At 47.1% G+C, this 15,964-nt stretch overlaps 1 protein-coding gene across 1 annotated transcript in view; it reads right to left on the bottom strand.

Annotated features, from left to right (window-relative positions):
- Positions 1 to 12,950: 12,950 nt before the first annotated feature.
- The window catches only part of SVEP1 (sushi, von Willebrand factor type A, EGF and pentraxin domain containing 1), a 125,402-nt gene continuing 122,388 nt past the window's right edge, over positions 12,951 to 15,964 (bottom strand). The window contains exon 50 of the mRNA XM_042882867.1: positions 12,951 to 15,407. Within this exon, the coding sequence (XP_042738801.1) occupies positions 15,377 to 15,407 (31 nt within the window). The 3' untranslated portion in view covers positions 12,951 to 15,376. The remainder of the gene's footprint in view (positions 15,408 to 15,964) is intronic.

Raw genomic sequence — 15,964 nt, 5'->3', positions numbered from 1 at the left:
TCTAGTGTGGTCTGCATGCAGAAGTCAGAGACCTGCCCATAATCCCTTTCCACCGCAGAGGTGAATTCAATCCCAGGGCCCCTAAGTTCAGAGGGGTGGCACAGTGCTCTCCATGGGGAACAGCAGCCTCAGGAACACAGAGTGAATACTCAGCTTTGGGTTATCTTCATAGAGAGAGAGAAGTAAGTGTGGCATCTCTTGTATCTCCGTATGGTGCCCCAGTGTTGTGGTTTAACCAGCAGGTGGCTGAGCATCACACAGTTGTTCCCTCACTTCCACCCGCTTCCCAAAGGGATGGAGGAGAGAACAACAACAAGAACAACAAAACAACAATGAAGTAAAACTCATGGGTTGAGATAAAACTATTTAATAAGACAGAGAAAAGGGGAAGAATTGTAACTATGATTACACACACACATAGCAAGTGATGCAGGAGCAATTGCTCACCCTTGGTCAGGACCAACACCTAGCTAGCCTCTGAGCAGCAGGAGAGAAAAGAAAGAACACCCACCCCTTCAAAACTCCTTCCACACGGTGCCATATGATACGGAATATCCCTCTAGGCCACTTTAGGTCAGCTGTCCTAATTCTGTTCCTTCTTGGGCCCTTTGCTGCGAATAGCCTTGGCTCTGTACAACACTGCTTAGCAGCGGCTAGAAATATCTGCTTGTTATCAGCGCTGTTTTTTTCCTAGAACCAAAACATAGCATCGTACCAGACAGTTCTGTCCCTGCTGTCCCTGCTGAAACTGAGACAATATCCACCCTGTATTCCATACCATTTACATAATGCTCAGGTACCTCAATTTCCACACATCCTAATTACCATCCCCAATCTTTTTTTTTTTTTTTTTAATACATATACACACATATTTTTTCTGTGGTCTGTCAGCCATCCATTTGAATTGTTCGTGGTATTCATCTAGTTCATAACTTCAAGCTTCATGTGTCATAGCAGTCCTTCAGCACAGGAGGGATGACTCACAGTACTGTGTTACTGCACACAGAGGCTAGTTCGGGTTCCATCAGAGTTCGTTCTTCTTTAACCTGGGTAATTCTTACTGTAATACTGCTAACAAGGTATATAAGAACCATAGTAGTGATGACACACGGTATTATGTAGCAATTTAACACTATTTAAATTATTGACTGTTCTCACCCAGCACCAAATCACCTTGAGGTACGTAACAGACATCCCTGTCTTTTTGCATTACCCACCACATGGGCCCAGGTCCCTGAGCAAAAGCAGTTCCATGAATAGGCTTGCCTTTGCCCAAGGCAGGAATGACCCACACTGTCTTGCCCAGCATGTTTTTTTGTTGTTGTTTTGTTTTTTCTGTGCACCACTGTGACTTTATCCCCTTCTATGGTATGGTGGAGGTCTGACTGGGCAGGACCAGTTCAATAGGCAGATCCTTGAGTGTTGACTAACCAGCTGTCTTTTGCTAAATGTGTGTCCCAGTGCCTGAGTGTCCCAGCACCTATTGCTCTCAGTGTAGTCTTTAACCATCCACTGTATCGCTCGTTTTTTTCAGAGGCTGTGCATGATAGGGGATGTGATATACCCACTTCAGTGCCACGCTCTTTGGCCTAGGTAGTTATGAGGCTATTTTCAAATGAGCCCCGTTTTCTGACTCAGTTCTTTCTGGGATGTCATGTTGCCATAAGATTTGCTTTTCAAGGCCCAGGATAGTGCAGTCCTTCTAGTGGCATGGGGCACAGGACATGGCATCTAATGATTCCTTCTACCACTGCAAGCATATGATGCCTGCCATGGCGTTTGTGGGAGTGTGATATAATCCACCTGCCAGGTTTCAGGCACTATCCTCCATACAAAAGAGGCTTTATCCACTTGGCTTGCTTAATTGCAGTGCATGTTTCACATTCATGAGTAACTTGTGCAACAGCATCCATAGTTAAGTCCACTCCTCAATCCTAAGGCCATCTATGTGTTGCTTCCTTGATGGTCTGAGGCATCATGGGCCCACCAAGCTAGAACTAGTTCACTCTTACGTTGCCAGTCCCAGGTCCACCTGAGCTCCTTCAGTCCTAGTGGGTGTGATGATGTACCTTTACAACCATGTTCTTTACCCAGGGCAGCAGTGTTTTTCCACAGCGCAGAGGCCCCAGTGAGTTTGCCTCTGTGCTGCCAGTTGTTCTGCTTCCATTGCTGTAACCACCCCCATAGGGCATTTACAGCCATTCAGCAGTCAGTGTAGAGGTAAAGCATCAGTAACTTTTCTTGTTCACCAATGTCTAAAGCCAGCTGGATGGCCTTCATTTCTGAATATTGGCTTGATTCACCTTTTCCTTCAGCCACTTCTGCAATTCATCATGTGGGAGTCCATGCAGCAGCCTTCCAGCTTGAGTGCTTTCTCACAGTGTGACAGGACCCATCAGTGAACAGAGTGTATTTCTTCTCATTTTCTGGTAGTTTATTGTTTGTTGAGCCTCTTTAGCTTGTATCACCACCTCATCTGGTGATACTCCAGAATCTTTGTCTTTGAGACAGCCCACAATCACTTCTAAGATTCCTGGATGACTGGGGTTCCCTACCTGATCCTACTGTGTGATCAGTGCCACCCACTTACTTCACGTAGCATCAACAGCATGATATGTGGAGGGGGCCATCGCCTGGGACATCCAGCCCAGCACAGTTAGTCAGGGTGCTCAAAAGGAGCTATGCTTCAACACCAACTACTTCCAAAACAGCTTGGATCTTTTCATATGCTGCCAGTATCTCTTTTTTTTCAGTTGGAGTAGCAGGCCTGTGTATCCTTGACTGCAAAACCCTTGAGATTGACCAAGTCTCCCCCGATGCTTTCTGCTGGAGGCTCCATGTGGTGCTGTTCTCCCTGGCTGCAATGTACAGCATGTTTTTTACATCTTGTTCTGTCTGGAGTAGCCCAAGCGCTACTGCATAAGCTGTCTCCTGTTTCATTTGTTCAGAGGCTGTTGTTGCTCAGAGCCTCATGTGAAATTGCTCTTCTGGGTCACTTGATAGAGAAGGGTTTACAGTCAGACTCCAGAGTAATGCAGAGTAATCCAGAGTACGCATTTTCCAGAAACCCACAATACCTAAGAAAGCATGTGTTTCCTTTTTGCTAGTGGGTGGAAACGTAGCAGTTATTTTATTGATCACGTCCATGGGGATAGGACGATGTCCATCTTGCTATTTCATCCCTAAGAACTGGATTTCCTGTGCAGGTCCCTTGACCTTACTTTGGATCATGGCAAAACAGGTTTTTAGAAGGATTTGAATTATTTCCTTCCCTTTCTCAAAAACTTCTGCTCTGTTGCCCCACACAATAACGTCATCAATGCATTGCAGGTGTTCAGGAGCTTCCCCCTCTACAAGTGCAGTCTGGATCAGCACATGACAAATGGCAGGGTGGTGTTTTCACCCCTGAGGAAGTCGATTCCAGGTGTTCTGGATGCCCCTCCAAGAAAAAGTGAACTGTGGCCTGCACTTTGCTGCCAGAGGGATTGAGAAAAAGGCATTAACAATGTCAGCTGTGGCATTCCACTTGGCTGCCTTTGACTCCAGTTGATATTGGAGTTCTAGCATGTCTGGCACAGCAGTGCTTAGGGGTGGTGTGACTTAATTCATGCCAAAATAGTTCTCCGTCAGCCTCCCATCTCTATTGAACTTTTGCAGTGGTCATGTGGAACTATTGAAGGGAAAGTGAGTCTTGCTGATTGCTCCTTGGTTCTCCAGTTGGCAAATCAGCTGATGAATGGGAATTAGGGAGTCTCTGTTGCTGCAGTATTGCTGCCAGTGCACCACTGTAGTAGCAATTGGCACCTGCTATCCTTCTGCTCTTAGCAATCCCACAACAGAAGGCTTCTCTCAGAGATCAGGCAAGGTAGACAGTTGCTTCATGTCTTTGATCTCCATGGCAGCTATACCAAAAGTGCACCAACACCCTTTGGGTCCTTGAAGTACCCTCTACTGAGATGATCTATGCCAAAGATGCATGGAGCCTCTGGGCCAGCTGCAGTGGCATGCTTTTTGGTTAGGTTCACGTTGGCCTCCGATATAGTTAACTCTTGTGATACTCCTGATGCACAAGCAATTGTGGTAGAGTTGGTGTTTCCATTGCAGAAGCACTCCAGCTGACAGTTTTCAAAGCAATTACATTTTTGCATGTCCAAATTATGCACTGTCTAACTGTGAAAGTCTCACATAACTAATCTTAGAGCAAAGAAAAGGGTGGGAGGAGATCCAGCACGTTCTGGAATACCTTCATCTCCATAAAGGTATCTGTAAAAACGTGCTTGGAAACCAGGGCAGTCTAAATCACTACCTGGATAAAAACAAGCTGAGCACTTGTCTTCCGCTAGGGTGCCCTGAAGCAGAGAGGAAGAGACATCACTAACTGCCTCATAAGGCATGCACCTACTCACGTGCTTGCTCCATGTGCTCAGAGGTAGCTGTGATTCATGTAGTGGCAGAAAGGCTGGGGAGCCACGCAGCCAGAGCCCCAGGATGGAAAGACTCCCCTCCAGCCTGCCTTGCCCATCAGCCATCTCAGGCATCCCTGCCATGGGGCTCAGACCTTTGTCCTGAGCCGACATGACATTTGACATGAAGGTAGTCCCATGTGGGGCCACATTGGACTCCATGATCCTTGTGGGTCCCTTCCAACTCAGGATACTCCATGATACTAACCTATGGTAGTATCACATGCCTGGCAGAGAGGCAGGGAAACAAAAAAATGGACCTTGCCTTCCTTTCCTGTAGACAGCAAACAGCCTACCTCCAGAAATCAAGCCTCCACTCTCACTCTCACACTCACACACACACACACACACAGAGATTAAAAATTGCGTTCGTTGGAGACCTATGTGCATCACATGTTCTGCCTGCAGAGTTAATGTGTACCACCTCTGCCTAATTAACAGGAGCCAAACAGTCCTAGTTTATTGCCACGTAATTATTTTCCTGGCAACAGCAGGAATGAGTTATGAGAATCTTCTGAGAAATGTGACATTTATTAACAGGCCTCAGGTGCTCTGACCTGACACTGATGCTGCCAGCTGAGGACAAGAGGGCCCAGCACTGCCACCAGGCCAGAGGTGTCACCCACAGAATGAACTCAGCGTGAAGCTGATGGTTCCAGCAGGACCTCTGGTCTCTATCCATGCTGGCTGGCCACTGGTCTTCCTCCTGAAGAGGCAGGAGGAGCAAGCTGCTGGGAAAACCACAGGAAACCCAGGGGTTGTGTAGTTGCTTTGTTAGTGTTGCCTGTTCAATTGCTGCAAGCTGCATGTTACCACTAAACAAAAGGGGAGGACTGCCAAAAATATTGCGGGATCACATTGAAAACCCACACTCATTAATTTTCTGTTAGCTGTATCAGAAATGATCTCTACATACTGGTGCCTAACTTTGGTGTGAAAAAGAGATGCGAAATAAGAACTGCATTAAATGCCCAGAACGTATTTCCAACAAGCCTGATTGCGTGGATAATTCTGTATATTTGAAACTGGACACTCGTCCCAGTGAATGAATGAATCCCTGGAGGCATTCAAGGCCAGGCTGGATGTGGCTCTGGGCAGCCTGGTCCAGTGGTTGGCAACCTGCACACAGCAGGGGGTTTGAAATTAGATGATCACTGTGGTCCTTTTCAACCCAGGCCATTCTATGATTCTATGATTCTGTGACCCCACGATTCTGTGATTCTATGTATCTGAGGTCTTCTTGCCAGAATCAAACCCAGGAACAGTTTAACTTCTGCTGCATTAGATTCCATTGCTGGAAGGACAGACTTCAGGAAAGTCCCCCAAGTCAGAAGGCCCAACCTTCTGTGGTTGGACTCAATCATCTTTAAGGTCTTTTCCAACCTTTACCTCCAACCATAGAGTAATTCTATGATTCTATAAAGGGGAAGATGAGATGCCCATTGAAATTCCTCATTTTTCACCCACTCACTTTATGCTCCAAGTTGCTAAGTATAATATGCAGAAACAAGTTTGCTTGTGGGTCTGGCCACAGTGGGGGCCTCCTGCAGTCTCTGAGAGAGCTGGTGGTATATCACATTCCTGCAGTCAGGGGAGAGGACTGAGTTATTCGTTTTTTATGCTTGAGACACAGTGTTGTCCAATGTTATAAATAAAAGATTACAAAACCCATTTTCCATCACTTAACGATTGTCAAACTGACATTGGAGTTGTAGACCATCGCGCCGCCCAGTCCCCATGGAGTAAATGGAATAAATGGATCTGCTATGGCCAGAGCAATCAGCTAGCATTTGTTGTCTCCTTGTCTGATCACCATGCCCCTTCTGCAGCCCTGCAGGCTCAAGGGAATGTGCTGAGTGTGGTGGATGCTCTGCCCCAGGGCAGCCACCGTGCCTTGAAACACACTGCTCATGCTGGGGGCTCCTCCCTGGGCTTGTGGCAAAACTTGCCACGGCGGCTGCACACCCCTCTCCTGATCCCCTCCAGGGGATAGGGACAGACTGGTCCTCCAGAGCAGGGTGGTGGGCAGTGAAGGAAAATGCTCCCTGCACTTCATCCCCTGCTGTACTTTGGTGAGGAGTAAAACCAGCACTGCATATTTTATTGAAAATGTTCATATTTTCTCTCCGACCCTCTTTCCTCAAATCTAAAACCTTTTTTTACATCCTTTGCTCCATAAGGGCAAGCAAACAGTGCAACCAGGCCTACCAGAAGGATGTGGTTTGTGGAAGGCATTTCCACTCTGGGCATTGCTGTAAGAGCTCTGCTGACACCTTGTTGTTGTGTTTCAAAGGAAAAACACCCATTAGAGACACTGAGCCTAAAGACAGTTATTTCAGTCTCTACCCTTGGAGATGACACTAGGCTGTGCTGGAGCAGAGGTTGAAGCAGAGGGACCCAGAGGTCCCTGCTAGCCTCTGCCATTCTGCGATGTATCAGTTCTTAACATCTGCCTGGAAAATGCCTGTGCTGTGGGCTGGGATGTTCCAAGTCCTGCCACATCCACTCCACACTGTACACAGAGCACAGAAACCCATATCAGCGCTGATGTAGCCCTGATGCTCTCCAGGATACCACTGTGCCTTCCATGCTCGGTGAAATGATATCGGGCATGGCACAGTGCCACCCCGGCACAGTACCCTGCCCCGAATAAAGGGGCTGCAGTCTGTCCACAAGGCGTGCAGGTCTTCACCCCCTGCCAAATTCTGAGCGGTGCACACAAAGTGGAGGAGGTGCAAATGCAGTGCATTGTGAGGAGGGATCAGCACAGCTGCGGAGGATTTTGCTAATTGAAGCCATTTGCTATCAGCGGACTGAAGAGATAGTCAAGGTATGTGATGTTATCGGGTTACTCAGAAGTGGGAGTGTTTGCTCCTTTTCAGCACCTTTGCATCATCCTGACTCAGCAAAAGAGTGCTGTTTTCTTCCTGCTTAGCAAATCTCCTGGGTATAAAAGTACCCAGCTCACATTCAGGAAACTCCAAGAGGGCTGACTCTATGCCTGAATGACCAGTTTTCTCAGAATTGCAGCCCACTACTATTTAGCATCACAAAGTGGTCCTCATCCACAGTGAGATGGTTTTTCTTCCTTCAAAGCTGCCTCCCCCACAACCTCTTTGTTACTTTCTTCTTCCCCTGCTGGGTCAATAATACATTATTCAGAGGTTTTGATGCTACACACCCAGCATGTGGGTCAGGGGCAGCAAGCCCCTGTGTGGTGAGGCACAAGTGGAGCCTGAAGCCCCCAGCGCTGTGTGCAGGCCTGCCAGGAGCTGAAGTTTCTTCCCCACATCCTGGTTCTTGTTGCTTCCAAGCCACCAAAACCTCCCGTGACCGCAGTCCAGGCAGCCATCCTTGTGTACCAGGGCACGCACCAAATGCTTTGCTGTTCTGAGAACTTCCCCCTTCGTATTCTGCACAAACCTCACCTTCCTCTAACTCTGAAAACACTTGATGGTACACAAAAGGCACATCACTCCAGCCACACAAGTGCTGTGTTTTCATGCAGTTATCTGAATGTTTCCAGCCAGCGCAATAATACAGCTATCATCCCTCAGTGCCAAATTCCTTTGTAAGCCTGGGTCATCTTACCCTGCTTTATAGGCACAAGACAACGAAGCAGTGCCTTTATGTGAGGAACAACAAGTTCTGAGAATCTCTGGGTTTATTACTGTAGCTGAACAGGTTTTGGACAAGTGTGTGTGCTCCTACTGTGCATGCTTCTGAGCAGAGCCTTTTGCTCATATTAAATCCTTGTTGCCAGGTTTAAATAAGCCTCTGCAGTTTTTCTTACTTCTGGTCAGTGTCTCAGAAAGCAGAGGCTGATCTGTGCCCGCTGCAGGTTCAGAATGTGCCTCCTAAATAAACAGAGCCCTCTGCAGAGGGTTGCTGAGCACAAAGGGGGCTTCTGCTTGTGGATCTCAGTTCAAGCACACAGCTCTGTGAATGCTGCTTTAATTGTGAATGTTGCTTTAACTGTGAAGCATGCATTGTAATGTTTTCCAAAAATCTCATCAACAGCCCAGTGTTGATGAGCAGCAGCAACAGCTTGCTGGAATCGGAGGCCCAGGCGGCAGAGGAGGTGGATTTTCTTGGCATTTCAAAAGCATTTCTTCACAAGGATGAGTGGCTCTAAAACAAAATGCAGTGAGATGCAAACAGATTTTTAAAATGAGGCACAGGGTTATTTATCAGATGCATCACATCCAATGCTTTGCTTTTTTGCCTCACAATCAGCAGTTGGAAACTCAGCTGAAAGCTTCTGAGGAGCTCTTGCAGGCAGCTGCCCAATGCAACTTGGACATGGCCACAAGATTCCTGCACTGGGGAGCACTGCCCAATCTTCAATCTCTGCCTCTCAATCAGAGATTTTCTGGGAGAGTGGGACTAAGAACACTGCTTCCTATCCCAGCTGCTCACCCTCCCCCAGGCAGGTGTAAGGGAAACACGGGGACAGTGTGTTTGCAACCTGCACCTTCATGCAAATTCATTTTGCAAATCATGAGTAGCATAGAGTACGACCACAGGAAGGGAACAAGCAAGTGGTGCTCCTAGTTTGGGGCCCCTGAAAGCTGCACTTCCTGTGCTGTTCTAGGGGTAATGAGTGTGCCAAGATGAGGCCAGTTTGCTGCTGCTTGTAGCAAGTGCAATTTCCATAAAGAAATTCGATTTAAAAAAGTAAGCTCTTCCTGTTTATTTTCTGCTTGGCTCAGAGCTTCCAAGGCTTCCCAGCATCTCCCAGAGGCTCCCCAAAGCACGGCTCAAGTGGGTTACTCACTGTATTCAGTGCTGATGGTTCTCAACTGCAAGGGGCCCCGAGGGTGCTGCGTCCCCAGAACCCCCAACCAGAGTGGGGCCCCAGGAGGAGTGCCACCCTGCCTCCCCGCCCCTTCCCATGTTTCCATGCAGTTACGATTAAAGCAAACAGGAACAAATCCAGGCCCTTCCTGCAACCGCATGTGTGAACGAGGAAGGAGGCAGCAAACACATATCTTGCCTTTCCATTCCTGGCACAAGGTGCGAGGTGGCTTCTGATGAGTTTCCTTTGCAGCACAGCACAGGGAAGCTGGACTGTCCTCCCCTGGCTCTGCTGGACAGGCTGCAGCAGTGTGCATTGCTTTTCTCACTGTACAGATAGCTCCTTTGCCCCAGAGCATAACTAGGAGGAAGAGCAGCGAGCGCGTGGAGAGCAGCCTGTCCTACAGAAGAACCAGCAGCAGAATGCAAAACCACCTCACTGGCACTGGAGCCAAAGCCCTTTGGGAAAAGCTCCCAGAGCAGTGTCTTACCCAGCAAAGCTCCTAGGAACTCCATTCTGGGCATTGCAACCAGCCCAATCTCACTGTCTCCATTTTGTCCTCTCCTCTCTGGGGACACAGGGTATTTATGCCCGCTGCCCTGGGGATGTGGTGTCACCAGCGCCTGCCCAAAGCTGCCAGCAACGGGCTGATGCAAGGTGCTGCAACACCAATACGGTGGAGCATGGGCATAGCTTTTGGGGAGGTCAGGAGATTCATCCAGGGCTTCCTGGCCTTTCTGTTCTCATCTTCGTTACACTAAGGTGCAGTTATTGCCCTAGAAATGCAGGTGGAGGGGCACAGCTCCCATTTCCCATCCTCTGTGTGTTTCAGTGTCAGTGGGGCCTGAGCCAGGTGTCCCTAGGCAGACTGTCTGCATTCTTTCCCTCCATTGTCTTCACATCTTCTCATTAACACCCCAGAGTAGCCCAGAAAAAAAGCAGGAGCTTTTTGAAAACAGAGTTGAGGGAATCACAGAACCACAGAAAAGCCTGGCCTGCTCCATTAGCTGTGCTTATCTTCCTTGGTAGCCCTGCCATCTCAGGACCCTGGCCCTCAGTTTGCATTGGTGTGTGTGGCAGTGGCAGTGGCCAGGGTATGGTGTGCCCTTTCCCTCCCTCCCTGGGGGCACTGTCACTGCAGGATTTTTGCTTGGGAAGCACCCACTTGTCCTTCCTATCTTTAATTTCATGTCATTTCCCCTGAATGTGATTACTCTCTTTGTGTAATTTGCTCCTACAGGTACTCGCAGCACCTCCCTGCTCATTAGCAGCAGGCTTAATTAATGAGCTGTTTATCCTTCATCCCAGACTATTAACCAAGTTATTTAAAAAAACCAGACCAGACACCAAGACTTGCAATACCTGACCAGGCAGCTGGCTTTACACAACGCCTCCATCCTTATGGCAAGCCAGGCTCTAGGTAGACATTGCTCATCTGCAGCTCTTTATGCTTACTGCAATCCCAAGATGAAAGCTCCAGTCTGGAAAAATGCTTAAATTCTTTTTAGCCACGTTTAAGCACCCTTAATGGCTTTACAACAGCTTTCTACATGGAAGTTCTTGTAGCATGGTAACTGCATTGATGTTTCCATTCTTACTGTACCCATTTGACTGCCCCTGGTTTCCCAGGTGATGTTGAAAAGGCTGGAGCACTTCTCCTATGAAGAAAAGTTGAGGGATCTGGGCTTGTTTAGCTTGGAGAAAGCTCTGGGGAGAACTCATTGTAGCCTTCCATTATTTGAGGGGAACTTACAAGCAGGAGGGAAAACAACTTTGTACTCAGTTTGATAATAACAGGACAAGGGGGAGTGGCTTTAAACTAACAAGTGGAAACTTGGGTGAGATGTTAGAAAGAAATTTTTCACTCAGAGGGCGGTTGAGGCCGTGGCACAGCTGCCCAGAGAAGCTGTGGGTGCCCATCCCTGCAGGCAGTGCAGGCTAGGTTGGATGGGCTCTGTTCCAACCTGACCTGCTGGGCAGCAGCGCTCCCATGGCAGGAGCTCGGGGGGCTCTGAGGTCCCTTCCAACCCAACCATTCTATGGTTCTGTGATTCTGTGTTTCTATTGTGTCCTTTTACATTTGTGTCCCCACCAGGCTGTGAAGTGGGTTTTGACAAGGCTGTGTTCTCTCCTCTGCTTTAACCCATGCTCCAAAAACACAAGCTTAACTCTCGCATGCTTTTAGCTGTTGTGCTTCGTCTCTGGAAGAACTGACCTGGCTCAGGTGCAGTGACGCAGCTGCCATAGCAGGCAAGGGCTCTAAGGCTTCCCAGCAGACCTCATGCACAGGCTGTGTCAGGATAAGGCAGTGATGCTGCTTGCCGGCAGGCCTGGCCTGAACTGAGAGCTGTAAGCACCATGATGATTGCAGGCCCTTTCAGCATGTCAGCTAGGGTAACAGAAACACAGTCCTTGGAGAGGAGGTTGTGGTAAATGGGATAGATATGTGAAGTCCTCTGCTCTCCATGCGTGACCGCAGGAAAGAGATCGATAGCAGTGCTGCATCTTCAACATATGCTTCTGGGTACAACAGCACCTTGCTCTTGCTGCTGGGAACTCACAGCCAGGGTCTGCTCTCCCAGAAAAGCATCTGCAGTGCGGTAATAGCAGCAGGGATCTCTCTGCAGTGAGGATATGAGCCGCCGTAGGATGAGCCCGAGGTGCTCAAGCTGTTCCAGTACCAAGCTGCAGAGAGACCACTGCTTGAACCAGCCTTCAGGTGACAGCACAGCTCCTCACAGCAACATCTGCTGGCATTCAAGGATCCCTGTGGGACCAGAGGCAATGACGGCACCTTTCCCACTTTACTCCTGGGATCAGGACGGATCCACCATCAGCACACTCCCTTCAGCAGTGTAGCTTCAGTCTCATGGCAGAGAAAGAGACCCACTCCTACCACTCTTTCTTTCCAGTAGGGGTGCCCTCTGTATTCTCAGGATGGAGACCACGTGCAGTGACAGCCTGTTGTCACTATTATGAACAGTATATGGATGAATATTGCTGCATGCAAATTTGCCTCTTTTCTATCAGACACACATCAAATGTCAGGGCTTTACTAGCAGCACTCTGCAACCTCATGCCATCTTCTGGGCTGCTGCTCAGGGGAAGGCTTTCAAACATGGCTTTGGCATTCTGAGATCTCCACTTAAGCCAGTATGTTGAAACACAGAAAGGCTTACTACCATTCCCTGAAAAAGCCCACACCCTCCATCTTTTGACTGCTTTGTTATACATGCTCCTTTTTGGAACGGCGGTATTTGAGTCAGTTTTCTTTGTCATGCTACATTTTTAACCCCTACGGCCTCTGAGTACAGAAAGCTCCATAGCTTTAAAAATTCTAGTCCTAGTGCAGAATAAAACAAGTTCCATCTCTAGAAAGCTGTGCATGTGGTAGGTTTCAATGCATCTGTTCAAGCCAAGGATAAATTTGGCCATTACAGGTTTCAAAATGCATTCTAACGGCAGAAGGAATCTGAAAAATGAAGTGCTTACAGCATTTTTATCTGAGGATGTGGAATAACGCAGCAGCACATTCTTCTGAGATTACTGCCAATTATTTCATCTCTTCCCCTGAGTGGAGCCCCATCTCCCTAACATGCATGCTCCACCAGCAGACCCCAAGGGGTAGGTAGGCACTTCAGTGATTAGAAAAAAAAATAAAAAAATAAAAAAGCAATGTTGCCTCTATATATGTACTAAACAGGGTGCAACTTTATTTACAGTGTAAAGTGCATCACACAGAAGTCCTTTAAAACACACAACAAGCAGTGACATAAATGACAATACTGCACAGAATGGGGAAGGGAAAAGGGAAAATATTCCAGCCAAGTATCAAAGCATCATACACAGCACTAATATAACAGCCTATAGTTTCAGCTACTCTTCCTACCACATCAGCTTATGAAACGTATTGACTGAGTATATCCCCAAACTCCATGTACTAGTCACTAGTGTGAAGCTGCAGTGCTAAAAGCCAGCCCTCACCTCCAAGGCTCAACAGAGTCCTGCCAACCCCGCGCACCTTCCAAAACACTGCTGCTCTGCTCTGGAGATTGCCAGGGCGGTGAGGGCATGTACCAGAGAAGCACACTGAAAATGGGACTACTTTTTAAAACACGAGAATGACATATAAATAAAAATCTACTTCTTTCTCCGATGCGCTCTTTCCCTTCAGATATCCTGAGCTGCTCACTACAGCATCCGTGCAGCCACTGTGCACAGCAGCAGGGCTCAGGGAACAAAGTACCTCCACATGGCGTGGGTTGAAATGTGGTATTATTTACTGAACAATAACTTGAACCAAAGCTGTAAACACTGATGGCTGTTGGTACATGTCAGCAGAATCCATCAGAAAAATATATTTAAGGGAGTTGAAAGAACAACTCTTCAGTTGGTTGCAGCTCCCATTGGGAAGGAATCTGCATTCAAATTCAGCTTGTCCCTTGACAAATATTCTTCACTTATTTGTTTTTCTTCCAGCTCTTCCTGGTTCACAGCTTCACTTGTTTCTTCCCCATTTCTGGTCTTGGGTTAACAGCCATTAGCTATGTGTCAGTCTTCACTAGCGCCCTAGTCTCTCCATTAGCTCCTTGTTGTGTTCTATCATGCATTCAAAAAGATATATTTATAAAGAGGGAAGGGGGGAGGTGGGGGCAGCGTGTGCACACTCATAACCCAGAGGGTAACTATGCAGTAATACTGCAGAGTGTAGAACTTAGTCTTTCTTCTTTCCTAGTGTGGGCTGACAGTCATGCTTTTCTGCTGCTACTGGGAAAAATGGAGCTCCTGATCAATGGTTCTCACTCTAATATCTTCTTTCACAGATTAGACTTCATTACTATCTGATGATAATTATCAAACATTTGACCTCAACACATGCGTGGGATTTCCACCTTGTAATTCCACCTTCCACTTACCCATCGGTAAATCTTGGCATCTCAGTTCATTAGAGCACGACTGAATGACAGCACTCAAGCTGTGATTCTTGGATGCGGTGGGATCAACAGTGTGCAAAAGAGAAATCTGACAGAATGTGTGCTCTCAGTATTTCTTACTCATCTAGGTATTTCTGCCTGTGCGTGTACACAAGAGAGGCCTTTTCCAGTTCTCTGAGGGTTCTGTATAAATATCACTCTTCTGTAAGCAAACAGCAAAGCTTGACCTGTACACACACACAGCCAGTGCCTTCTCTCCCTACTGCAGGGCCAAACACTGGGACCCAGACCCCATGTATCAAAACATTTGCCTGGCAGGCGGATGTTGAATGTGTATTTCATCATCACACAGGAAAGGGCTACTGGTTGCAGGCAAGTAGTGGTGAGCTCCATTACCAGGGGGAAGCTTTCAGTGGTCTGTGCTGTCCGCTGCTGCATTCTGGATTATCCAGACTGAGCGTGACACCTGAAATGCCTGCATGCCAAAAATCCTCAGAGGCTGTTATTGCCTAGACATTTTCTCAGCTCTTTCACGCTTTTGAGTATTTTATTGATGGCCAAACTTCTTGCCACTGCCTTCCATTTAAGTCACTTTCCCATGATGTTAGTGTCACATAATGAACATTACAGAATCTGCTTACGTCCACCAGGAACTCTAACTACAATTTGCTCTTTATCATGTGCAGTTCTAATTTATACCATCATGAGTTCAGATACAAACCCAATGCAAAGTTCGGTGGCTCAATTAGCTTTACGTAATTATTCTTTACTATTAAATTGCTGGATTTCAATATGCTTTGGCAGATGATAAGCAGAATTGCAACATTCTGTTTAATCATGGTTGGCAGTATAGCATGTTTTAATTACCTTACTGGGTCTAAGAACTGGGAGGGACTTCACCGTACACAGCCACTTTCTCAGTAAACAGTAGGGATCTTCACCTTTGTATGTGTATCGTGTGTGTATAGCAGCATATATTTGATAATACTTTTGTAAATGGAAAATACAGAGGTTTTCTTTAAAAATTGAAAGGTATAGAAAAAATATATCACAAAATAAAATACAAAACAAAGGAGCTGGGGGAAAGGGAAGTAATGGATGTGATTTACAATGCATTAGATTCCAAGCCCTGGTGTGTAGGCTGAAGAAAGGCTTCTGACTGTAAAACTGTCGCTCTGCTGTTAAAAGTGGTAAAATCCAGCCTTCCGTTTTCTGTGTCAATAAAACACAAACAACACCACCACATATAAGAAACAGAATAAAATCAGTGCAGCGGTGAAAACTCAGAGCAAGATCAACAGTGAGGAACATGGAGAAGATGACCGAGATTGTACTGGGGTTAGAGCACCAAGCTCATGACAGCACACTGAGAGAGGAAAAGAGCAAGCAAGCTGATGTCTAATGCAAAATGTGACTCATCGCAGACTTTGGAGCTAATCTAGACCTGGATGCTGATAAAAGCTTTTAGCCCTTCCAACTTCCCCTTATAAATCATGCCTACCTAACCTGCAATAGCAAATCTTTGCTATCATGACACTCACTCCTGTCTTGCCTGTATTGTTTTTGAATCCTCAGCACTGTATTATGCACTGTAAAGAGCCACCAGGGTGAGGCCAATATTTAACAAAATACAAAGAGATCTCACTGCCTGTTTCTGTCATCTCCCCTCAGCTCTGTGTAGGAAGATTCCCCTCAAACAGCCCTTGATGGGATGTGTTGCTGGACCACTAGCCCACAGGACCAATGGTCCACCTTATCTCACAGTCAGC

Source organism: Lagopus leucura, unplaced genomic scaffold, assembly GCF_019238085.1.
Source record: "Lagopus leucura isolate 7727_CA_CO unplaced genomic scaffold, USGS_WTPT01 Super-Scaffold_100036, whole genome shotgun sequence".
NCBI lineage: Eukaryota > Metazoa > Chordata > Aves > Galliformes > Phasianidae > Lagopus > Lagopus leucura.
The sequence above is the reverse complement of the archived record's forward strand: the minus strand, read 5'-3'. Positions and strand labels throughout refer to the sequence as shown.